Source organism: Halichoeres trimaculatus, unplaced genomic scaffold (genome assembly GCF_033239565.1).
Source record: "Halichoeres trimaculatus isolate MK-OKI-2021-1 unplaced genomic scaffold, fHalTri1.1 fHalTri1_scaffold_14, whole genome shotgun sequence".
Lineage (NCBI taxonomy): Eukaryota > Metazoa > Chordata > Actinopteri > Labriformes > Labridae > Halichoeres > Halichoeres trimaculatus.
The window spans coordinates 19,750,956-19,777,311 of record NW_027437192.1 but is presented as its reverse complement, the minus strand read 5'-3'; the positions used below and the strand labels follow the sequence as shown (position 1 = coordinate 19,777,311).

The 26,356-nt window shown below is 39.5% G+C and overlaps 1 protein-coding gene across 4 annotated transcripts in view; it reads left to right on the top strand.

The window, feature by feature from the left end:
* The window catches only part of trps1 (trichorhinophalangeal syndrome I), a 136,381-nt gene that overhangs the window by 6,405 nt on the left and 103,620 nt on the right, over positions 1-26,356 (top strand). For all 4 annotated transcript variants that reach the window (XM_074686409.1, XM_074686408.1, XM_074686410.1 and 1 more), the window contains one exon: positions 17,985-18,454. In XM_074686409.1, the coding sequence (XP_074542510.1) occupies positions 18,442-18,454 (13 nt within the window). In that variant the 5' untranslated portion in view covers positions 17,985-18,441. The remainder of the gene's footprint in view (positions 1-17,984; positions 18,455-26,356) is intronic.

The window sequence follows — 26,356 nt, the reverse complement described above, 5'->3', positions numbered from 1 at the left end:
ATCTTTTTTAAATTTTAATCTGTAGTACATTTCTTGTGTTAAAGTGCAAAATTTAAAACAGAGGAACATATTAAAACTTGTTTTACCCTTCATTAGTTTATAGTGGAGTAAGAAACTAATGAAAATGACGCTAAAACATAAACTTGCAGCTTAAATTAAATTGGTTGTTTCCAGCTTTATTTTGTTGTGTTGAGGCTCAGTGTTTGCCTAAAATTTGACGAAATTCTGTTTAAAATTTAAATAGAAAAGAGAAAACAGAAAAATATTTTTAAAAAATCAATACAAATTAATATCCAGGTTATAAAGTTCCAATTTCATTTACTTTTTATATTGGAAATCAAGAGGGTATTTTCAGTTATTTTTGATACTTCTGTGTTTCTGTTTTGAATAAAAAAAACACAATATGAAATAAAAAGCTATTTGCAGGTTAGAAAAATTAGCCTTCGTACAGGAAAAAAATTGCTTTAATAAGGATTTCATTCCTTTTTAAGGAGACAGAAAGTTATCCAAGAGTTGTGAGATCATTTTTCGAAAGTATATGTTAAAAACAGCCATTGACAACTGTCTGTAGTTTCAGGATGTTGTGTGACACAGAATAATGGGAAGAAACAGAGAAATGCCACGTGCTCTGCTAGCTGTAAAAAGTGCATTCAAAGCTGCGGTGTTGTGAGTGTATTTGTATACTGCACTGAAGTGTTCCCCTGAGTGCGGCTCCATCTGCACTTTCTTAACTTTAACAAAGAGCCCAACAGTCAGCCGGCAAAAAATATTGACGGGAAAGTTTAAAGTGGCATTAATTTGAAAGAGATTTATGTCTTCAGCCTCTTTGCCTTCAAGCTGACCAGACCATGAAGATAGAAGAAGTACCAAAGCATTGTTTGAAGTAGTTTGTGCCTAATTTCAGAAAGACTTTCGTGAGCTGGACAGGCAGGGTTTTTTTTAAAGCAAGGAAGCTGCATGAGTAAAAGTTGTTTCGCTTTGAACAGAGGATGCAGCCGAAAGAGGACATTTGATGAGACCCCAAATCACCTGGTTCTTTGTAGGAGGAAAAAACAAGTATGTTACACTTTTTGAAAATTGAAAAGCTGTGTTCATAAACTCTATATTACTATGTGATAGTGTTTTTTATCTTTCTGTGATAAAATCAGAAATTCAGAACTTGTTATTGTCAGCTTTCGTACTGCATTCACCTCCACACTGCTCAGCATTGTAATCTGAAGGCTATCAATTGCTGCAACACTCTATCAGCACTTATCTTTTTCCACTGAAGTCACATCTGTCCCAAGCGCTGCCTAGTTATGACTCACTGATTGTTTATTTCTGTACTGGTGGTTAACTGTCTTTTGTGTCAACAGTCAAACCAAGATTGTGTTCGCACACATGCACAGATGCAGTCAGATTTCATCTCTGACAAATTTGCAGCCATTTCTGTCCGTGTTTCACTTTCTCTCCTTCTCCTACACCCTGTTGCTTTATCTCCAGATCTTCTCATTCTTACTGTAACGCACGACAGGAAAGACTGTTAGCGTCACGTGTGCTTGATCATACTGTAAGCGCTGTCAAAACACTTGATTTACTTGCTCGTAGATTGCACTGAACTTTCATTTCAAGCGTAAATATACAACGACATTTGTTTGCTATTGTGCTCACTCTCAGTCACAATTATATTTCTTCCAAGATTTGATGTGGTACTTTTCTTCTGCGCCCCTTTCCCCCTGTGTGCATGTGTCAGGGTCCCATAGCATAATCGCTACATACCGCGTCTTTATTTCGTGGATTGATGTGCTTGTGCTCCTTTTTGTGTTTATACACACAGCATTTATCCTTTCAGCTATGACATGTTTTGATAATAATTCATAAAACTGCAGTTTTTATTTGTAGATTTGTGTGTTTTCCTTGTATTTCTGTGCAGTTGAGGGTAAAATATGTGGTTTTTTGTTTCATTTTTGCAACATTGTTAGCAATATGTACCTGCAGGAGAAGGGGACTCATTTTTGCTGCTTTTTAAACTATTTGGCTCTCCTCTCTCTCTCTCTCTCCTGCTTATACACACACACACACACACACACACACACACACACACACACACACACACACACACACACACACACACACACACACACACACACAGCCCCATTAGTATTGTAGTCTGGGATCTGGCTAAAACATCTGGTGGCTGAGTAACTTTTCAAAGTAGTCTTTGTCCTCACTCAATGTGCATGCACGTGTGTGTGTCCGTCGTTTATGTGTGTGCGCGTGTGTAATAAGGGGCAGACTTTTTATGGCGTCCTGTCAAATTAAAACTATGATTTAAACAACTAACATGTTTTTTTTTCTGTTAAGTGAATAGCCACACCAGACCCTGCAGGTTTTTTTTATACTGTTTCTGGCTGTGTTTGGACCGTAGAAGAAAAACATTAAAAAACAGATTATGGGTGGATTTAGAAACTGTAATTCATAAACGGACAGCCTTGCCTGTTGTGTTACTTTATTCAGAAACTTTGGCTTACTGTTCCACTGCAGAGAGACAGAAAGGAAAAGAGCACAGAGAGATATGACACCCTCCCAATCGCCTCCAGTCCAGCTTGACATTTTGACCCAAATCTAAAAGAAGCGGGGAGAAGTGGTTAAAAAAAGCAAACCACTTCACCTGTGCTCTGCAGGTGGGGTTGGGCTTGGTTTTTAAGTGATGCTGTTAAATAATCCTGGCGTAGCAGCTTTGGGCTTTAGGGGATTCAGCCCTGCAGACTGAGCTGATGGCCTCAGGGCTTCTCTTCACACCATGTACACTTTGTAAAGAGGCAGGATTCATCGTCTCTCACTGCTGTAAAGAGTGCTTCATCGGCATATTTGGAGGTGCAGCATCTTGTCCTGCAACAAAAACTTTAGTTTAATGTGTCTATCATCCATAATTTAAGGATGTCTTTGATGTTGAATGAAACTGTTGACTTTGGGCAGTTGACCTCACCTGTTGCCTGGTCGGTAGACTTTTGAAATTTTGCTTGTGTGACTTTCACTTGCTCTTAACGTGACGTTGAGGCTGCTCTGATGATTTGCGAAACTGCAGATCTGAACTGTGATTGAACCACTTGTGAAACTATACATTGTGTTTTGTTGAGCATGCACTTGCTTGATTGGCACTTTGAAAATGTATTTGTAATATTTACTAACATAAAAGAAGGCTTGTTTATGGCTAAATGAGTAGTCAGTTATTGACAGAAAATGGCTACAAAATCTGCCATAACAGTCTGTAGCTGCATTTCTATTACACTTTTTCGCAAAATAAAAGCAATATTTCTGAAGTTTCGATAAAGAACAATTTCGCCTTGCCGGCGTTTCCATTACGACCAGAATTGCGCACAACTTGAGTAAAGTAAAGCATAATGTCCGTATGGACGCTGCACTCATGATGATGCCGATTCTTTAACATAAGTGTTTTTATTCACTGCTCAAACCGTCGGCTGTGATCACGGTAACTAAAATCAGGCAAAAACAAAACACTGAATGAAGATCATCATCTCCAGCTCACAAACTCTCACTCACACACACAGACCTCTGCTCTCTTCTGCTGCTCTCTGGCCCAATCACAGCCGTCCTGCCAGAGTCCGTTTGTGTGGCAGTGGACACGTACAAAAAGGTGAGGGGGGTGCGTTGTTATGACAACGTGACGTTTTAGCAAAAAAAGGTGTTTCCATTGCACTTTTGCAACAAAGTTAAATATATTGAAACTTCTGAAAAACCACCTCATGGGAGCATTAAAACTTTTTATCGATATTTGAGAGGTATTTACCATTTTTTTATTGCGATTTTTACATTTTGCGCAATTCTAGGTGTAATGGCAACACAGCTACTGACTTGCTTTTGTTTTGCTAACATTATGCTTTCCCATATTTTAAACATTGACATTCAAAACAGTCCATACTAAAGGTGTTCAGATTTTAAATTACTAAGTTGTAGAAATTCCTAAAGTTGTTTCTAAACTGCTCAAACAGTCAGTTCTAAAAGTTGCACAAGATTGTCACAAGACTGAAATGATAAGGTCATTACGGAAGGATCTCTGAACTAGAGGTGTCCCAGTCCGATATTAATATCGGATATCGGTCCGATATCAGCAAAAAAACAAGTATCGGTATCGTATCGGAATGCATCTAAAATCTCCGATATAAGCACTCTGATATAAGCAGTCCATTCCAGACTCCGCTCCTGCTGTTTTTATTTGATTTATTTAGGTTATTTTCTGGGTCTTCTAATTTATTCTTTATTTTATTCAATTACTAGTATTTTTTACGTTTAATGTTAAAATTTCTGTTACCCATAGGTAAATAATAAATGGGTCAGTTTTTCCTCATACCTACTGTTGCTGATTACTGTTCTTTGTTTGAATAATATCACTTAATCAAGCCTTTTATAACATGACATACTACAAAATAAGTAATAAAAGTATGCATGTTTAATGCTGATATCGTATCGGATTAATATCGGTATCGGCCAATACTCAATGCTGCAGTATCGGTATCGCATCGGAAGTGAAAATGTAATATCGGGACATCCCTACTCTGAACTGGTGCGTGACTAGGAAAGGGTACTAAATTAGATACTTTTAAGGGTATCGACCAAATTCTGTCTGTAGTACCAAGTACAGATTCATGTAAAATCAAACAGTACCATGTTTTTTTTACCTAAGCGCATCTCTGTGACTGTGATGAAGTGGAAGAGTAGACAATTTTCCATGCTGGACATGAACACAGCATTGCAAGTTTATACATTGAGAAATGAGTATGTTAAATTAAAAAAACTTTGAGTTTTATTATCAAACAAATTAATCTTTATTACCACATAAACACACACAAAAGCACCGAAAATTGGTTCCGTTGAGTACCAATACCACATTGGTACTGTATCGTTTCAGATGTGAAAGGTACCCATCTCTTTTTGTGACAAGTTGGAAAGCCCTCAAAACACCAAAGTCTGCTCACAGCTCTGCTGCGACAGGCCTCTAGAGGGTTGGCCAATCATAGGGAAGGGGGTTTGTGGAGCTATGAGCCTTAAAGGGACGGCAACGAAAACAAGTGTTTCAGAGACTGAAATAAGAGTTTTCTTAAGGGACAGAGCTTAAAAAAAGGCACAAGACCCCTGTCTTAGAAGAATGATTTGTTTACAGTCACTCTTGTTGCTGACAGTGTTTGAATTTGTTAGGTATTGAGAGTTGTTTATTATAATCTTGAATGTTTCAAATGGTTACAAACCCATCACAGAAGCTTTTAGCTTTCTGAAGCTGACATGTTTCATCTATAACTTTTATAAGGGCTGCCCTATCAAATTGTGATCTGAATATGAAACATACTAAAAGTATTAATCACTGATGCCTTTTTAGAACCATCACCGGCAACACTGACAGTTTCCATGTGGTAATTTTAAAGCCTTTTAACCACAGGAGCAGGGTAAATGTCAGATGATGAAATCCTCAGTTTCTGTGCTCTTACACCTGAAACCACATTTTTAAAACCTGTTCAAGCCTCACCTTTAGGCCCTGAACCAGCATTTAAAACCACAGAGATTGATGAAATTGGTTCCCATCAGCATGCACTTTGTTGTAGATGCACAGTAGTTTTGATTGTCAGCATGTTTTAAACAGGGAAAAGAAAAGTCGGAGAGGGGAGACACTCGTCTCTAAGGGATCTGATAAGTGAGATTCAAAACAGTCAGCGTGTTTTTTTCCAATATCATTCATCACAATGAAGGAACTCTGACTGATATGTGTGAATGTGTAACAGTGTTTTTTGGAGTGTTCAGTGTGTTTTCGTGTGCACGAGAAAGAAGTGGACACATGGGTGATGGAGGAGAGGGAGGTGGTGCTTTTTTTTTTGAAATGGAAATTAAGGGGGGCACACATCTGGGGGTCTTTGAGACTTCTGGGGAAGGAGACGAAGAAGGTGGGTGTCAGAGGCCCACAGTCACAAGTGTGTGCCTGTGTGTGTGTGTGTGTGTATGTGTGTGTGAGTGGATAGTAGGGGGGAAGGGGTTTTTGGAAGAATGGCTGAAAAAAGGGAAGAGGAAAGGGCAGTTTCACAATTTTGGGGAGGAAGGAGATAAGGAGAAGGGTATAGAAGGAAAGAAGGGAGGGGGGCTCTGTGGTCAGTGCTGCCTGTGGAGAAAGAGAAAGAGGGATGGATGGATAGATTAATGGATTGAGGAAGTGAGACAGTGTGTGAGACACTGAAACTTCGTTGTGATAGATAAAAAGGGGAAGGAAGAGGAAATGTGTCAAACAGTAAACTGGAAATAAAGCAAGACAAGAGAGAAAAAGGATGAATGGACAGAAGGATGGATGAGGAACTTATAGAGCCTGATTTGCATAGATTGAAGAGTGGGAGGAGGAAGAGTGGGGAGAGCAAAGAGGCCAAAAGATCACTCTCTATAGTTGAAAACTTTACGGCTGACAGTTAAATTTACTCTGCTCCTGTGTGTGTGAGTGTGTTTGTATGGGTGTGTGTGTGTCGGGGTGGGGGTAAATCTCAGTGGGGGGCATGGGGTTTGTTCTGCAACATGGCTTTTGGGCTTTTTAGTGCTTCACACACAAGTTCTCCTGTTCCTTTAGAGGCTGGTTTCACCTAGCTGTGAGAAAGTCTCCCTCTCTCTTTGCGAGGAGTCAGGGAGTGACTTAAATGATTAGATTTTATTTCACTCCTCCCTTATAAAAATGTCAGTGCAGCCGCTGAGCTGTGCTGAATTGGGAGGAGGTTCGAGAAAGCAGCCTGGATGACGTGCCTTGACAGATCGACTGAAACTCCTGTGATCTCCTCAGTCGGCCACTCCCTCTGCTGTCTTTTGTTCTTTCATATTATTGGACATCTTGAACTTTCCCACCTGTAAAGTAAATGTGTTTCTTCCATACGCCAGAGGTGCAACGCATTTGAATACACCCTTTCAAATTAAAGCTTTTAGGATGTGCCTGTTGTGGAGCGAGATAAAAGCAGTGCTCCTTATGTTTTTGTTTTCAGCTAATAAAACCGTTCCGGATTAGTCTGGCGTGTGAAAAAGAGAAGTACTCTGAATTATCTCTGCTGGTACTTAAAGCAGCTTTAAGAAGGCAGACATGTCATGAAGGAAAAGATAAAAATAAGCCATTCTTGCTTTGTTTTCAGGAGGAAATTTAACAACAATGCACAACAGGCCATCAACTTTACTTCTATGATTGGAACAGGTGAATTAATCACAGTTTCTCACTTGAGTAAGTAAGGTTGAGGCAGCGTGGACTGAGAAAAAAAGGAGGAGAAAATATGGACAGAAGAAAACCTAAAGTCAAGAGTTGGAAGAAGGATCTCAGCAGAAATGTTAATGAAGTTGAACAAAAATGAGTTTTCGAAACTGCATCAAACTCTGGACCCAGTGATGAAAACGGACCATTTGTACGAATAGTGAAAAAAAAGATAGGATTTAAATTCAGGCAACACAACATTTTTAAATTTTATTGCTGCTTATGAAAAATACTATGGATGCCCAAATCACATTTGTGGGTTTCCAGGTAGTTCCCTGAACATGTGATGCTCAGCACCTGCCTCTGCATCGTGGTGCAATTGGTTAACTGCTGAATTTTTGGCAGTTGTGCATGAAGCTAACATTATAGCGAGCCACATAGGCTGTTTAATAAAAGAATGTTAAAACAGTGGTCCTGTTTGTGTAAAGACTGTACGTGGTTACAGGCCCTGGTCTTTGAAAAAGGGGTTGTTCAATACTGAAAAGCAATAATGAAGTGGATCCAATGTTTGTTTTGACCCCTCAGTTATTTCAGTTACAGCCAACAGAAGCCTTCCTGTGCTATAATGTTTTTTCATTTTTAAGCCCTGCATTCAGATGCTTGGACGTGAAACTAATCACTTAAGTCAAAAGTCCTTATGCCTATTGTGAAACTTGTGTTGTTGTGGATAACATAACATGAATGTGTGTACAGATCACATCAGCAAAGGTAGAAAAAGTTTTGCATTATCAGTGAGTCAGGAAATCTCGAGTGTTCCACTTACAAACGAGGTGGGTCATTGTGTGCTGTGATTTTGTCATTAATTGCTCGAGTTTTAGATGTCTTAGGTAAACTTCTTAAACAGCTGTTCAATCAACACTTTTTTGATGTTAATGCTATCAGCTTCATGTTTATACATCTTTGTCACCTGATGATTCTTCAGGTGCCATTTCTTCCTTTCTGATTCTTTACAGCACATGTTTTACATGTTTCTATTCTCTGTTACCATTCACATTCTCATCTTTAACATCTATGACAAATACAACATAGTTATGCACTCTTATCAGTTTATTGTGGCTTTTTGTTGTCTGTAATGGGGAGATCACATACATTCATCTACTGTTTACTTGTTTATAAGTGAATGACAGCAACTTTTTTCATAGATTTTTTATCGGAAAGATAAATGCAAACATTTTCCCATCAACAGCAAACAATTTACCAGACATATAAATGCTCTATTTATTCGTACCTTGAAACGTTTGTGGATGCTTCTTGAGTCAGTTGCAAAATATTTTTTAGACAGTGAAGAGAAAAACACAGCAAAACATGCAAATAGGTAGTCTAATGTCACATCAATCAGCCAAAATAAGTGTCTTATGCCTTTTGTTTTGAAGGGTTTTGGATTAGCCTAGTGTCTTAGTGTGTTCCCACAGCCAGTTTCTTGCACAGCAGTTTTATGAATTGTGCACTGAATTTATTTATTTTTTTCCTTTTTTATTATGCGTAACTTAAAGCTCCCTTGAGAAGTTTTTTCCTTCTTATGGAAGTAACTGAAATTTATGTTACTACTTCTTCATGAGCAGCTGGAACAAACAAGACAATCAGCAACAAGATTTAGCATTTCTAATTGGTTGTAATAAGTGTCTAAAAGTAGTAGAACAGGCATGCCGGAGAATCAGCATTTCTATATACATATATTTGAAAAAGTGAAGAAACAAAGTGTTGACACAAAGCAGGGTCATATTTTCTGTTGAATGCTACCCATATTTGTACAGACATCAGAGGTAAGGGTTTGTCTCACACAGGCGCTAAAATCAACATATGCCAAAAGTTGCTCACAGGAGCTTTAAGAACACAAATGAAAATTGAAGGTGTTTGAGGCACTACGAGCTTCTGTTTGCTTTCACTGCTGTGAAAATTCTGCGTCAAAGAACTAACAGTGACTCCTTGTGATCATATTTAGCTGAGAGCTGACATTAAAGTTCACTTTTTGAGTGGAGTCCAGGCCTGCATTGACATCACTGCGGCCTTCAAACCTCCCAGTGTTGCTTCCCGATAGTGTTTAACAGGGAAACGCTGCTTCACTTGGCCGGCGTGCAGATAGAAAGCTCTGGAAAGGAACATAAAGTCAACATTGTGGCTTGAAAATGTTCCGATGTGTGTGAGTGTGTGTGCACATGTACGTGTGCGTCTCAAGTTTGTCCAGACGTTTTTATACCGTCGTGCCGGCTGTTCGCAGGAAACGTCCGATTCTGTAGAAGTGGAAAGTGTGTCATTGGGTATATATACTATATGAGGGAGTAATGTGTCCAGTGTGCAGCACCATGTCTATCTGTGTGTGTGAGTGTGTCACTGACGTAATGTTTGAGCTTACCCAGACAGAGACAAACCAAACACACACACTCTCATTCGGACATGTTTGTGTGTATGTGCACAAGTGTTTAAAAATCATCAGATATGCCTGGCAGACTTCTGCAGATTGGAGTGATGTGTGTGTGTGTGTGTGTGTGTGTGTGTGTGTGTGTGTGTGTGTGTGTGTGTGTGTGTGTGTGTGTGTGTGTGTGTGTGTGTGTGTGTGTGTGTGTGTAATGTGTGTTTCTGGCAGGGCTGCAGTTTGTTTTCCGTATTTTTTGGGAGGAAAAGACAGCAATGCAAGCGTCAACAATCAGCATGTTGATTTATGCAGCTACTAGTTCCTTCCATTACGCCTACAACTAGCACTGAAGCCGAGTTTGTTCTCCATTATTTTTGATGTATGAGAGTCTTAGCTGTGGAGAGCAAGGTCACAATCAACAGGCCTGCGTTGATTTATGCTGCTCCCAGTTTCCTGCTACTATCGTACATCAAGGCGGGACATTTACACCGTCCATGCAGGCAGATGTGGAGGCTGTGTTGGCTGTGGTTGGCGCGTTTGTCTCCTTCACTCGCCACAAACCAACTTGTTTGAGAGAGAACAGCAACTTCTGCTCTGCTTCGGCGAGGGGACCAAACCCTATTTTGTGCAGTGTGTAAACCTGGAGTTTAAGATGCACTTATTTTTATCACCATAAATGTCTTAAAAGCATTAAAGACAGAAATGATTGCCCTAATATTTCTCATTCAGTGTGTTTTTGCAGTAGTTGGTACACTGTAAAAATGAAAAAGTTGTGTTAACTCAAAATCTAAAGGCAACTGTCTCCACTGGATATCTGAGTTTAGAGGCCAACTAAAAACTTGCGTTTACTTATTATTTACATTTAATACAACTCACATTTTAAAGATTCAGAACAGTAAATGTGCAAAGTTATGATTTTATTTGTTCAGAAAACAACTTTGAATGTCTAATCTCTTTTCCCACACAGGCTTTTATGTCAGGGGACTTTTTACACTCATCTCCACCCCTTAAGCAAATTGGTTGAGGTAGCAGGATTTGAGCCCCACTCTGTTGGTTGGGAGCCAATGACTTAACCTCTGAGCTGCATTCACCCAACTAACATACAAATCACAAGCTAAACAAGTAATGATCAATCAACCAACTGTAAAGCTAGAGTTTAAATACAAATAAAACTACTCACCTTTCTGGTGGATTTGCTTTCTTCTCATCCGTTTTATTCATAATAACAGGGGAGGTAGTGACTCGTGTGAAATTGAAAATGTAGATGAAGGCCCCTGTAGATTTGAGTTGAAGACCCTGTTCTTTGCTGAAAGCATACTCAAAACATTAAGTTATAGCCTCAAACCTACAATTTGAAGTTCTGCCAACTTAACTTTTGAAATGCAGTGTTTCCCTTAGATTTACAGCCTTGGGGTGGCGGTGATGGTGTCGGCAGCCGGGGGTGCAAGTGTTGCATCTTCAAGGAAAATGTGTTGGGAGATGTTTCTTGTGGTGGTTTTCCCAGCTCTCTGTCCGCTATACAGAATGTGGTTGTCTGTGTGTGTAAATGCAGCACTTGTTTGTGTGTCTGTGAACGAGCTGAAGCAGAACTTCACTGTGCGCTAAAGATCATGCGCTCTTTCACACACAGTGAAGTTTCGCGAGAAGAAATGAGATAAACAACATCAGGCTGTTTAGTCTGTTGGATTAAAAAACAAGGTATAGACCTAATTTATGAAAGAAGGGAACTCTTAACTACTTCTGCTGTGATCTGGCGCTATATGGAAAAAAAAATTAACTTGACTTCCGGTGTGTGTGTGTGTGCTTGCCTCCATTGGAGGGACAGCGAGACAACAAACATAATATAGGTAATTCAGAAAACTAATTGGAAGTGTTTTTCAACACAACAGAACATTTTTTGTTTGCTGAACCAAAAAAAAAACTATTTAAGGCCAACAATTTTAAGTTTTCATTTTTACAGTGTAGAATTTCATGTTCGGAGAGGAATTAAAGGGCATGTAAAGTGATTAGTTCTGTTCTGTTGTGAGAACATTTAAAGTCACAATTCTTGCATTATGAGTTTAAACTGATATGCATAACACGTGAATTTGCTGTAGTTCAAAGTTGCCATAAAATCATCTACACTTCTTTTTTCTGTTGCTGCAAAATGTTTTATACCAAAAGCTGAGGGGAAGTAGTCGTATCAAAACCTTTAAAAATCTGATTCTGACATGACTCAGTAAACAAAACCTCATCCTTTAGGCCTGCTTTGTCTGACAGATTCTCTAAATTCACTCCTCTGGACTGAGATCATTACTTTGATTGTCTGACAGCCTCTATGACTTATTAAGAGGAACATGATTTTGACAGGGAAGTGACAGTGTGACAGTAACTTGCACGTGTGTCTGTGTCAGCGCCGCTCTTGAAAACTCTGGGCGTTGCTTACAGTAATAAAGAAGACAGGCCACACCTTTAGCCAACTTTAATCCCAACAACTGAAAGAGCTGGTTGATCAAGGTCTCAAAAGAGAGTGAAGTCTGTTGTGACAAAGTGCTCTTGTCTCTTAACAAGTCTGATAGAGCCTCATTGTTTTTTTTGACTCATCCAGATAATAACTGAGACGCCAGTTTGAAGCCAGGACACCGTGCATGACACAAGCAAGCAAAATGTGTGTAATAAATACAAAGTGTGGAAAAGATTGGTGTTTTTAAGGTCGGTCAGCTGAAGCAGTATACAAACACAATGTCATAGTTACTTTAAAAGATGTAAAAGTGACACATTAAGTCTGGGACTGGTTTTGAACAAACATTACAGTCATGACTAATTTATTACAGAACGATGGTTGTCCTAACATTTATTCAATAACTGCAATAGCACGAGATGAAGCACTTCATTATTTGACCTCAAATATGTGTTGAAGTCATATTCATCACATATACAAACCCAAATTGATCCCTACTTGTAGCTTAGATTTGTAGTGTCATTACAACCTCAGTGATAAATTTTGATGTCTGCAGATTGTTTTTCTAAACCCTAGATGTCATATGTTTTTTTTTTTAAGTATTGTCTCTGCACATTAAAGAAGCTAAAACCAAGAAATTGATCTTTCTTAAAAAATGACTTGGAAAATAAACAAGTAATAAAGATTTTGGATGGTAAATTCACTGCTAGGTAGTGATCAGGTTTGCTGTTTGAGATAAGCTTTAATTGGTGTTGTGAGTTTCAGGGATTATTCAGCAACAATGAAACATTAGTTTTACTGTATGTTGTCATTTTTTAACCTATTTTCTGATTTATCCTGAAAGAAGTTTTTTAATTCACCAGCCAAAAGATGTGAGTAGAAAATAGTGTTTATAGTTTCTGTCCACTTAAAGCTCCTGTGAGGAACTTTCAGTCAGTGCAGATTTTGATGCCCTCTCTGAACGAAGTGAGAAGTTAGGACTGTGACAATCTGATGCTGTAATACACTGCGCACTATTGAAAAGGCTAGCTAGCTAGCAGGATACTGAGTCTTCTTCATTCACTGCTGCTTCTTTATCTTCCCTCCATTTTTAATGGTGCAACCAGCATAAAAAAGCACTCCTGGCCCAATAATGAACAAACCTGTTACATTATATTACCATTTACGCCATGCTGCTTTCTTGTAAAAGGCAGTATTGCTTGCTTTTGTCTGACACCTACCCTCCATATGCAGTTTCAGGTGCTATTGGCAACTTTTCGAAATAAGTAGTCTCGTTGCTGATGGGTTTGTCGGAATCTGTAGGTCATACAGAGTAGTATCAATTTCAGTCTGTTTTGTAACCAGTAAAAACTTCTTATTGGAGCTACAACAGAAAGCTGTTGTCACTCAGAGTTCCCTTCTGGGTTGTTTACACTAAAGTGTATGGGTCCGTTTTGGTGGTTGCTTTAAAGAGAAAAAGCATTTTCAGCAGCTTAAAAGTGCAAACGTTGTTTTGGTAAGGTTTTTTGCTGTTATCATGGGTCTTATGAGAGCAATGACATCACAGCTCCATTTGCAAATACTTATTATGCCATGTCTGCGTATGGGGACAACAAAAACAACGACAGATGACCTAGTTGTGTCCGTGTTGCCAAATTGCCATAGGTATGGATACCTTTAACATTTAAAATGATATGGTACCAATACTCGGTACCTGGAAATCGGTATCAGTACTCAGTGGAACCAATTTTCTGTACTTTTGTGTTTTAATGTGGTAACAGACATTAATTTGTTCAAAAATAAAAGCTCAAAGTTTTCCAATTTAACATATTTATTTCTTTATGTGTAAACCTGCAATGCTGCATTCACGTCCAGCGTGGAAAACCGTCTACTCTTCCACTTCCTCACAGACACAAGGATGTGTTAAGGTTTGAATCATGATACCAATCGGTTTTATGTGAATTGGTACTCAGTACTACAGATGGATTTCGGTTGATACCTATAAAAGTAACTCATTTGGTACCCATCCCTAGTTTGCCATCATGTTTTTGTTTGTTTATACTTACCACTCTGTTAAAGAACACTGTTGTTTTCATCCCAACAAGGCTTTGGAAAGTCTTCTGTGAGTATTATAGGTGCAGCTCTTGGTGGAGAAAAAGAAGACAATCGATAGCCTAGTTTTAATTTTTTTTTTCCTTTTTATTGGCTCATGATGTAAATCTCTCGCCCTTTTTTGTAACATTGGAACTCTCCTGATAATTTCATAGTGTGTTCAAAGTAAAATGTGGTGCAGATCCTGTGCTTCTCCCTGTGGAGTTTGTTTGCTGTTCCTCCTTATATTCAGCTTTTGATATAAAATCCATGTTGCAATAATTTTGAGTAAACAACTAGGATAACAACAAAAGGACCTACTTTACCCTTCCTGACTTTCTATTCACACAGAGGAACTCCATTATTGTTTTTTAAGCATTCGAATAACACATAAATCAAACTACTTACATTTCAAAGTAGAATAAAAATATTGCAACGAGTCTAATTTTTAATGACCCAAACTGCTTGGGATACACAAAACAATTGGCTAAATTTTTTAAACGTATAAAATAAATCCCATCCCTTGCCAATCCCATCCGTCTGCTTGTGATCTGATCGTCTGCGGGTTTAAGCTCATCTTCTTTGAGCAACTTAACGTCACGCTTTGTGAATTTAAAATACAAACAATCAAAACAACCGAGCAAACCTATAATTTCCCTTTGTAGTGCTTAAATAAAAAAACAATGTGGTTTCCTGTCGGCTCGTTGGGTAATTGATGGAATGTGGAACCAAACTCAGCCGACATGACGTCTGAAAACAGACGAACACACATCAGAAGAGAACATCTTATATCAGCGTGTGTATGTGTATGTGTGTGTGTGTGTGTGTGTGTGTGTGTGTGTGTGTGTGTGTGTGTCCTGGTTTAGTTTCATCTTAGAGATACTTGAAAAAGTTTTGTTTGGAACACAGAGAACAGCAGTGTGTTGTGAAAATTCAAAAGCTGATGAAAATGATCGATTTCAGATGGAACAGTTGAGCGTAATCAAAAACAATACGCCCTCTGTGCTTTAATTGGTAGAACATGAAGCTTAAATCTGTCTACATTAGATCTAAAAACGCAGCGAGACACATCTTACAAAGAAAATCCTTTTCCTGTGGACAGAGAGGAAAAAAGTCCCTGAACGAAGAAGAAGAAGAAACAAGCGTAATTAGTTTGACCACCATGTCATATGAAACGGCATTAGCAATAACAAATCAGAGAACAATAAAAGATGAGAAGGACAATAAATTAAAGGGCTTATGTTTCATGGTAGAGATGATTGGAAATAAATCTGAAGGGAGTACAGTGTGTGTGTGCTTTGGAGGTATCTGTTTGTACGCGTGCGATTGTGTGTGTGTGTGTGTGTGTGTGTGTGTGTGTGTGAGGGAGCTAGTGAGTGGGTATTTGTGTGTAATCATGTACGTCAGGCCGTCATGAATGGTGTGTTTGAGTCAGAGCGGAGTGTGGAGTTCCTCGGGCTGGACCAAATTGGAAACAGAAAAACAAACATTCCCTAGGAACACCCCCCCCTACACACACACACACACACACACACACACACACACACACACACACACACACACACACACACACACACACACACACACACACACACACACACATGCACGCACACTCCACCCCCCCAGTGCTGCTCTCCAACTCCACACCACTTCCACCCTCCTACCCCCCCTGACTGCTGGCTAGTGGCGCAGTCCAACCTGTCTGGGACAATGTAACGGTCTATAGTCGGACCGGACCACACACATTCGCAGAGGGGGGTCGGAAGCTCAGGAGGGTGGCAGCTGAGGAAAGATGCAAGGGGTGGGGGGGTCCCAGCGGTAATGACAGTTGGAAAAACAGGCAGAAGAAGAAGAAGCATGTTAAAAAGACATGAGCACTCTGTGATGGATTGATGGGTAAGACGGACAGAAGGAGGGAGGAATAGAGGGGCGGAGAGCTAAAAGTAGACAGATGTAACTGGGAACATCGACGTGAGATAAGTCATAGTGTAGAAATAATGAAAAAGAGGAGGAAAAGGAGAAAAACAGAGGGGAGAGACAGTGATTGAGTGAATGAGTAAGCGGCAGCCTGACTGAGTCAGAGCTCCACGGGGAAAATATTTAGCATCACACTCACTCTTGAAGAAAAAACACAACTTTTCTTTTTCTTTTCCTGTTGTGAGTGCTACTGATGCACAAGTCGATCTCAAGTTTTTTTTTTTACCCTTTTGCTCTGTTTTGTCTTACGGTCTAGCTCTGAAAGCTGATGCTATTATGAGGGCCAATCATGTAATAACCGGAAGCATATGTGTGTATGCTCCGTCTAATTTCACAGCTAATATTCTGCAGCCCTGAGGAGAAAAAACAACAATGTATGAGTGAGACCTTTTTTATTGTGTCTGTTTCTTCGTACACTTTTTAAAACGTGGATATCCAGCAGCTGAATACCACGACTTCTCATTGAGGCTTTGTCGCAAGAGCCACAGATCCTCAACCTGGAAAATATAAGCTCTACGTTCTGTAAAAACAAGTAGATATCCTCAAAAACATTACTGTTTTAAAGATGGGAGGGTTTTTCAAAATGACTCATAATTTCAGCATGACTCATAATGTACTTTGCATGCCAGCACTTCTTTTTTTTCCTCTTCAAAAAAAAGCAGATATCCCTTTTCAGATAATGGCACACTCCAGCTCTCATATGGCTGCTGTGTTGATGTTATATGTGGAGTCCAGACGAGTCGAAAACTGCAACTGGATGTGGTCAGGAGCGCTCCGAGCCACCTGAGACAGGTTCCCCCTCCACGTCTAAAAAAAGAAGGGAAAAGATTCAACAATGGCTTTAAGAACATAGCTCCAAATTTAGCCTCTGCTTGGAAGTGTGTATGTGTGAAGACTTTTGTCTCTAATCCACCTCTGATACACACACGCACACATACACACACACACAAATACACACTGCTCAGACTGACCCAAGGAAACCAGCTTTGTATAAACACAGACTCAGATTTAGATTTGTGGTGAGAGGGAAAGAGAGAGAAGCAAGATGGATGGAACGAAAGAGAAGAAGAAAGAAGGGGTGGCACAGAGCGAGGGAGAGGAGTGGTACAGACGGGGAGGGTGGGGTGATTTTTGTGGTTGGGGCAGCGAAAAGGGGGAACTGAGAAATGAAGACATTTAACACTAGAATTACCAGATAAAGCAAATCCAACTGTGGATGGACAAAGCCACAGGAAGCCTAATATGTGACAATGATTTAATTCATTTATTCCTGGAAATTGCTCATTGATGACCCTCCTCGCTCTGACTCGATCGATATTGTAATGGAGTGAATAATAAGTGTTGTAAAGCAGAAAAGGAGAGACGTTATTTTTTTCTTTCTGGTGCCTCTGATTGCTTCCACAAGCTGTAATTGTTTTGTAATTTGAGTGAATTCCTTGTGAATGCACTTTAGAAGTGAGCTTGACTTAAAGTTATCTTTGGCCTGTATTTTCTCAAAGGTTACAAAGTTTTTGACACTTTTTGGTGAGATTTCTAAAGGGGGAAATACTGAAGTTCTGAAAAACATATTTTCTGATTTCACACATCAAATTATCTGTTTCTCAGCTTCATCTCACAGCCTTCACATGTGGAAGGCGTTGTCAGCTGTCAACTATGGTGATAAAACAAAATTGGTACAATTAGAGAGTTTGTCTGGCTGCGGTCTCAGCGGGGCACTAAATAATTTTGCTTATTTTGTACCTTTGATCAGACTTTCAATTTGGCTGTCTAAAGTCTGGGCAGAATATTTTCCCCTATACGTAAAAGTACGAACGAAGTCTGCTCCAGCAAAAAGCTGCAGAATGTGATCGTTTCTAATGTTATTTGCTTCTCTGTCATTTTTCCAGGTTGTTAAGGTGATGGTGGACTCTGACAAGCGTGACTGAGCACCCAAACAAGAGCCAAAAAAACAAAGAGACTGGACAGAAAGAGGGGCAGCCTGCAGTATACCTCTAACACGGATCTATGACAAGCCTGCTCAGACTCAAAGCTGTATAGCGCTGTAGGGCATAAGAGCAGCAACAGCAGCCCTGCATCAAAGCTAGCTGATGCTACGTGGAGTTTAAGGGGCTGAAAAGTTTTTAGCTACAGCATTTTGAGGCTCTGTGTGGAGTTACGTCGACCAGAAATGGAAGGATAAAAGTCTGACACCTGGTTTCTGCTTCCCATTACCATGTGGAGTACAGCGGGTCAGTAGCTGGACGTTTGCTGGACGGAGGATCGCTGTGACGCTGGGTTGAATCAAGCCGCCTCAATAGAGCTGATGCAAAGGCCAGGAGTCTGCCATGATGTTTATATAACCTGATGAACAGCAGAGGTAAGAGCTGCTTTTAATCCCTGTCTTTAAAAATAACACTCATCTGAACACATGATTAATCACTTTAATGGATTTTTATCTCAGTCACTTGGATCAAGTATCATTTGACAGAATTAAAAAGCTCCATTATCATTACTTTGTATTATTGTGACACATTATACTTGAATTACAGAATAAGAAACATTCCATTTTACCTTTATCTTGAATGTTTGCCAGTGTATCCAAAACATTATAATCTAAGTGGTAGTTTCTGCTGTAATCATGCATCGCTCAAGCTGAGAGAATGAGTAATTACGGCTAATTGATCTCCATCAACTCATTTTTTGCGACACATCTTACTTGATTTCTCAATTTTTACACATTCCTCTAATTTATGCAGATTAATACGATCATATCCTGCTAATTGCATATGATTTCATTCATTATCAGAGATAATTAGCATGTGTCTGTGTGTGCATGTTTTTTTTTTTTTTTTAAGTATGAAACAGAAAAAGAAATTCAAAGTACATGCTTCATTTGTTTAGATGAAAGAGCAAAAGTTTCTTCCGGCGTCTCTGCCTCACGGAGCTCGACCAGCTTGTTGGCCTTAGTTGATTAGCGTTGTTGCCTCCAGCGTGAATGCAGGGGATTGTTTACTCGGAGCAAGTGACAGGCTGAGATTGCTGATAAAATGGCTTTTCTGCAGAGCAACGGTACTCTGAGACGCATTATGAAAAACTCCTCTTAGTCATCGCTGTTGGAGGAAGTGAGTGTATGTGTTGACTCAAAATGCTCCCAATATGTTACACTCTTATCTGGCTGTTTAACTTGTGTTGCACTGCTGTTATGAATATTTTTTCACTCTCACAAACCTGAAGGAAGTCTGATGGACTGTTAGCTTAACATTTCTCAGTAATCATGCCTGCTTCAGTGCTTTCAACTTAGAGTTTTCTGTTTGGTTTAGCAGCTTTGCCACTTGTTTGAAGACTCAGATCGCTGTCAGCTTCGGTATCAAAGGTGCTGCTTTTGTTTCTGAAGCGTTCATAAGCTCAAAGACTTGCAGATTATTAGAATAAAGGAAATGCACATGCATAGTTGAGGTTATGATGTGTGTGTGCATGTTGTGCTGCAGTGGTTTGTGGTGCGGGGAGAAAAATAACAATAGCTGAAATAATTTTATAATGTTTGTGCATGTCAAGCAATCATGCTCGTGCAGAACTGATAATGTGTGTGCAAGACTCGTTTACTCCATGTGTGCTGCATGAGTATGAGAAACAAAGTGTGAGCAGTGTTTCCTGCAGCATGATGCACTCTTTCCACACCAACATTTAGCTCACTCAAAATGAATACAAAAACTTCTAAATTTTGGTGCATTTTATCAAAAGTCTGCTTTAATTTTTGCTCAGTCATCAGCTACACTATGTGTAAACACCCCCCCACACACACATACTTCATCAGAAAAAAAAGGAAAAAAACATTCTGCTGTTTTTTCCTCCCACACCTGTACCACCACTGAATACAATGAAGTGCTCTTTAACGTTTCCTCTCTTTCACTCACACACACTCGTGCCTCTTTTTTGCTGTCTCAACTGTTTCATTTTTGAAGAGTTTGCGCTGAGAAAAAAAAACATTTTCATTATGACTTTTATTATCATTTCCAATAATGCAGCTGGAGTTTTTTTGAAAAAGAATCACATGCTGCTGCAGAGTTTAATTTTGAGGCACTTTGAACTGAAATTTTATTAATGTAAATTAGAATTGTGTTTTTAATCTTGCATAATGAGGTCTTGTGAAGCATAGTTGTGCACATTTCCCCTTGAAGTTGATTGGCTGTCATGCAAAATCGGAATAAAACAGATTTTTTTTTTTGTTTTACTGTTCTTATCAGTGTTGTTTTTCATGAACACTGAATTTTGTGGACCTCACCTGGGGAATTTATCATATTTAATCACAGTTAGGGTGTGCTGTATCAAAATCCTTTAATTGCAATTGAAAATCAGGAAAAAAAACCTGCTGAAAAAGCAGAAATGCAACAAGTTTTCTGCAAGGAGTGTCTTGTTTAGGGTGGCTTGTCAAGGGTATCTCTACTGATAGTTGTGGCTGTAAATTTTAATTAAATTTGCTTTTCTCTGAATGCACATTCAACCTGCCGAGGTCTCAATCAGGCACATGTATTTAGTGGAATAATTTCCTTAAAATCCTTTGTAAAAATTGAATAAGAAAAGGAAAATACATGGAAAAAAGTGGAATAGTCCTTTAAAAGGAAATGCAAGGAGGTTAGTCTGCTTACGTTTGTGCTCATGCCATATGAGTCTGTTAGTTTTGAGTCTTTTTGTACAGATAAATTAGTGCAGGCGTGTGTGTGTGTGAGATACTGGCATGTGTAAGTGCACACGTGTGTGTGTGTGTTTGAGTGTGTTTTTCATTATGTGGTATGGTGGCTTTGCTTAGTGATGTTATTCATCGGGGCGGATTGCTTTGAGCTGCTTGATGGTTTTAGCTGTGGTTTGTGTTTGTGTGTCCAACTGTTTCTACATATGTGTATATTTGGATGCCTTCAACTGTGTGTATACACATATGCATGCATGCATGCATGTATGCACTTGTGTGAGTTGGTGTGTGTTTATTGTGGTATTATGCAGGCTTTGATGTGCTAGAACAAGTCAGATTGTGCCTGTTTTTTTCAGGGGTTTAGAAATTGAAGAATGTTGAATAGAAACAATTGAGTCAGGCCCACGAGCAAGTTTGACTCTCATGCAACTCACATGAGGAAGACAGTGAGGAGTTTCTTTCTGTGATGTTGTGTCTTACAAATGTGTGTCTCTACACTAAGGCACCCCATGTGTTCCTTCTCCTCATCTCTCAGAGGATCTTCTTTCTCATGCTGTGCATGTCAACCTAGTGCAAAAACATGGATTCAGGAGAAAAGGCACAACTGAACACAATGTAGTTACCTGTTGGCCTATTTCTTCAAAATGGGTCAACAGGTAGCTTCTTATTGTGTGTCTGATGAGCTCATCTGCTCACTACTATACTCCTGTATACTACACAGGAAATGCTGCTTTGGCTTCTCACATGCGTGCAAATGCACATGTAGGTTTGTGTGTCAGTGTTCCATTCTGTGACTATGTGTGAGTGTGTGTGACTGCCGCAGGTTTCTCATTCATCAGTTAGTATAGCGGCATAACACTTCTGCCCCCTCCACACACACATACAAGCACACACTGCTATTTTTTTTCCCAAATCCCAAACAACAGCTGATTCTAATTAATTCCAATTGGAGCTAATTAATAATGTAGACAAAGATTAATAAAGGAGGTATACCCGCTGTCAGGGCAGTTGATGACTTTATTGGTTGTCTCGTTAATGACTCGCTTAAAGGGCACAGAATCAATCAGAGATCAAAGTGACAGCTGCATGTGTGTGTTCTCAGTAACATATGTGATTCAGGCATCTGACATGTGTATGTCTTTCTGCTCACACTGTTTCGTTAACAGTATTTGTAACGTTTATGTCAGGTGTCAGAGTGTGAATTATTGGCTGCATCAATCAGAGTGCAGTACAGCGTGTGCATTAATGCAGTGTTTGGCATTCAAAGCCAAGTCACATGTTTGGAGAGCACTTCCTAATAATCGACTTGTCTTTCAATGTGAAAATTACTTAGGTAAAAAAAAAAGCTGCTCTGCCTGCAGCACCTTTCCTCTCCCAGACGCATGATCAAAGACTTTCCTGTGATTCATGTACACACATACCTTACCTGAATCTTGGGATGAGTCCAAGATGCGTTTAACTCGAAACTAGCCTCAATACTCCTAATTGGCCTCAAGTTTTTCCTTCCCGAAACCTTGTCAAATTTGGCTGCATGTACAGCCTGGACCTGACTCGTTGTGAGATGAGACAGTCAGATGAATGTTGCACCAAGTGCCAAGACTCAGAACAGCTCCCCCAACCTGGCTCCTGATTTGCTGCGTGATTGATAATCAGTCAGTGTAATGTTGCAGGAGCTTGTTGCCAATTTTAGCTTCCAGCTAACAGTATGTCTTAAAACATTGTCTGATTAAGTCAGGGTACTTTGCTGGCTGGATGAAATGTCAACGCTAATGCAGGAAAAATTAGATAAACTACACAATTAATCATCAGACCTGTAGTGGGTTGAACATCAAGGTAGTTATGAAAAAGGAGGTGTGTGGGGGGTGGGTGGTGGAGGTTACTTTGTTCTTTGTAAATATATGTCCTTGTCACATGTTGACACTCTGCTGCACTTGTTTTTCTATAAAGAGGATTTAAAAAAAATAAAAGTAACACATTTTATCAAGAGTTTGCACATTCCTGCTCTCTTCACCTGTTCGTTTGCCTGTAGGGAAAGATTTAAACAAGAGAAACTGCCTAACATTTGTTGGTCGCTTGGTGTGTTAATTTTCCACTGCTGTTTTTAAAAGGTGCTTTTTTTTGTTCAGCTTTTCTGGGCAAATATAATCCATTAATCCGATTAACAACAGTAAATAGGCATACAGGGGCAATGGACCTAACCTAGTTTTCATTGCTTCAACCACTTTATCTTTCTCTGTGTCTGCTAGTAGCAGAGCCAGAGTTGGAATCCATTAATCAGATTAGGTTAGCAAGTGCCCACATAGCCACAGGCAGACCAGTCCCCAACAAGTGGTTCAGCATTACAGGGTTATTATACCCCGGTGTTGCGCTCAGGGCCTTTCAGGTGTGTGTAGGTAAGAGGGATATTCAGTATCAGAGCCCACCTGAAAGCATGTGTGACTAATGTGGGACTTTAACACAGTTCAGAAGTGCTTGAAGAAAGACTGATAAGGTTGTTACTAATTGCCCGAGTCTTAAGTTTTTGTTTATGTAAGTCTTCTTGTCCTCTTTATCTATTTATGTTAGTCTTTATTCAAGGTTGTCTTTACCATGCAATCAGGTTTACGTCACTACTTCCACCCATACATTACACCCATATGTCTCCACATTGACTCTTGGAGCATGTTTGCTTGTGTGTGACGCTACCTGTTTGTGTTTGTGTGCGTGCAGCGTGTGTGCATGCCTTCCTCTGGGTGTTCACAGATGTGGGTGTGTGTTTTCTGTTCAGTTTTGGCTACAATAGCTTGTTGTAGCCAAGTGAACAAGTGTTAACAAGCTCAGCGCAGACTGTATTTATTTAATCCATATGCTGGTGAGCTATACAGCTGTGTGCTGCTGCTGCTGGTATGTCTGGAAGGAAAAATCCAACTTGCAGTCACAGCCGTGTCTGAGGTACAGGATTTACTGCTGAGTCAGCTCAAATGTGGCTGCTTTTATTGACAAAAAGTGTGTAAAAACCCAGTGTGATTTTGATTTATTTATTATTGTTTCCCTTGAAGGAACACTTCTCTGATGCGACAATTATATGGATTAGTCTAATACGGGAAAGACTTTTACAAGCAGCAGTGTGCAGATGTTAACTGCTGCAACTTTCTGTTCTTTCTTTTCATCATCTATTCATCTTCATTTATAAAGAGCCGAATCACAATGAAAGTTATCTCCTGGCACCTCTGGGTAGTATTGTTTTTCAGAGAACCAACAACAAAAAAAATGTAATTAGCAAGCACCTAGAAAGGACCGCCAGACTCTTGATAGGCTGAAACTTGGACCAGACCCAGACTTTTGGTGCGACTGGTTGGGCTGAGAAGTTGTGGAGACAGAAAGAAAGAAGTGATATGGACAGACATATACAGACTCACAGGAGAGGAAATGAACTCAAGACCCTCTAAATACTGAGAGGGTTGGGTACCTTGATGCCCGGTACCTTGCAATCGGTATCATATTCAACACTTCCAATTTTCAGTACTTTTGTGTTGGTTTATGTGGTAATAAATACCAATTTGTTTAATATGAAAAATCTCAAAGTTTTCCCAATTCCCAAACATGTTTATTTCTTAATATTTAAACTTGCAATAATGTGTTCATGTTCAGTATGGAAAATTGCCAACTCTTTCACTCCCTCACAGTCACAAAGATGGATTTAAGTATTTTAACATGGCACTGTATGATTTTATGTGAATACCTGGTACTATGGACAGAATGCGGTATATACCTATATAAGTACCTAATTCAGTACCCATCCTTAAATATATTTGACTTATGAAACAATGCCAGTAATAATAGTAGAAATATGATTAATGTAAACAATCAGGACATTAATGTTGTTTTGACTCTCTATTGGTGGAATAGCAGTTGAAGCATGTCCACTGTGGCATGCAGACTTTTACATTGTGACGTCATAGGCAGAGTTTGGCTGACTTCACCTAACTTCACATTATGCACGGCAGATTTCATGGATTACTACACATTTCATGACATGTTGTCACCACAGATTTTGGATTTTGTGGGAGCTGGAGTTCACCTCTGAGGAACTGCAACAAAGAAATGCAGACCTCAGGCTGCTGCTGATAGAGCTGCTGCCAGCTCGGCAGCACCAGCTCGGCTACCCGAGACGATAAAAGACAGAGCAGAGCTGCCGGGAGCTGAGGGGCTAGTTGCTAGCACTGGCGTCGCAGCTAGCAGCCAGCGCGACAAGCTTGAGCAGCCAGGCCGCCTGGCAGCAGCAGAATGACTTGCCAGAACAATAAAAACAGAGTAGCTGGGGGCTAGCAGATAGTTCCAACTGGTAGTCTTTTTTTCAGGCCCAGGTGCCAATCAAAGGCAAAAGCAAGTGAGTCAGTCACAATGCTGCGGTGCGTTTCACAGAATAATGTCCTGTTTGTTTGACTGTGTTCCCAGTTTCTGTGTAGAAGGAGTGAAGCTGTGTGGAACAGTGCGAGTGCTAAACTGTCGGCTAATATGATCAAGAAGACACAAGCTTTGCCAACAGGAACACAAGAGAGTATGTACATATGCTATATTTATATATTTTCAGAAATACATTAAGTGCTGATGTCTTGCTGGTTATACTGATAAAACAAAAGGATTAAAGTTGAAACTCTTATTCCCTTGTCTTAAGAAAAGAAGTTAATGCAGGCAGTCAGATGTCCTGGTGCTGCTGTCTATCTCAACATCACTTCCTGTAAAAGTCACTTATTAGTTCTGAACAAATCAGTGCCGACTGGAAAATTGGATGTTTTTGACTCTGGCTGCTTTGAGTCTCTCGGATACGTCTGACTGCAATAATAAACACTGCTGACTCTGACTCCTGAATCCTTTCAGAGCCAATTGTCAGTAATAGAACATGAAAAGTTCTGTATTGTTTAGACTACTGCAGGACCTGCTGTGTTTCCAAAAACTATGGGAAAAAAGAGGCACTGATATAATAAAACTTGAAGTGTTGACAGTGTTAATTACAATATTGATGTTTTGAAAGATAGCCTTGTATTGATTTGATGAAAAGAGACTTGGAGAAAGATGTAAGACAGAATTTATCAAAGAAAGACTAACACTGTTAGAATGTCTTAGCAGACTCAGAAAATGAGGTGATGAACTTATCCTGTGATTCTGCTTCACTGCTGCTTTCATTGAAATAATACAATTATTAAATATTACATTATGTGAAAGCATTCATGTTGTGTGCTGAGACTTAGAAGTAGTTTTTTATTTTTGATAAGTAAAATGCAACTATTTTACAAACACAACTATCAAAAAGTTGGGACACTGTGTAAAATGTCTTTGAAAGAGCATTTACTGCTTTGCTCTGCATTTTTACCCTGATATATATTTTCCTGACAATAGTGCAAAGACAAATGTATTAAACTCTGTGAGAGACTGCTTTGGGAAATAGTTTGATAATTTCAGAATGATGCTCCTCTGTATAAAGTTGCAGAGAACATAACAGTTATGACTCTGTAGAGGAAGTCACTACATGGGCTCACATCACTTCCAACAACCATTATCTGTGAACACAGCAGGCCTTTGGTATGGACAGCCCATACATCTGGGGAGGCA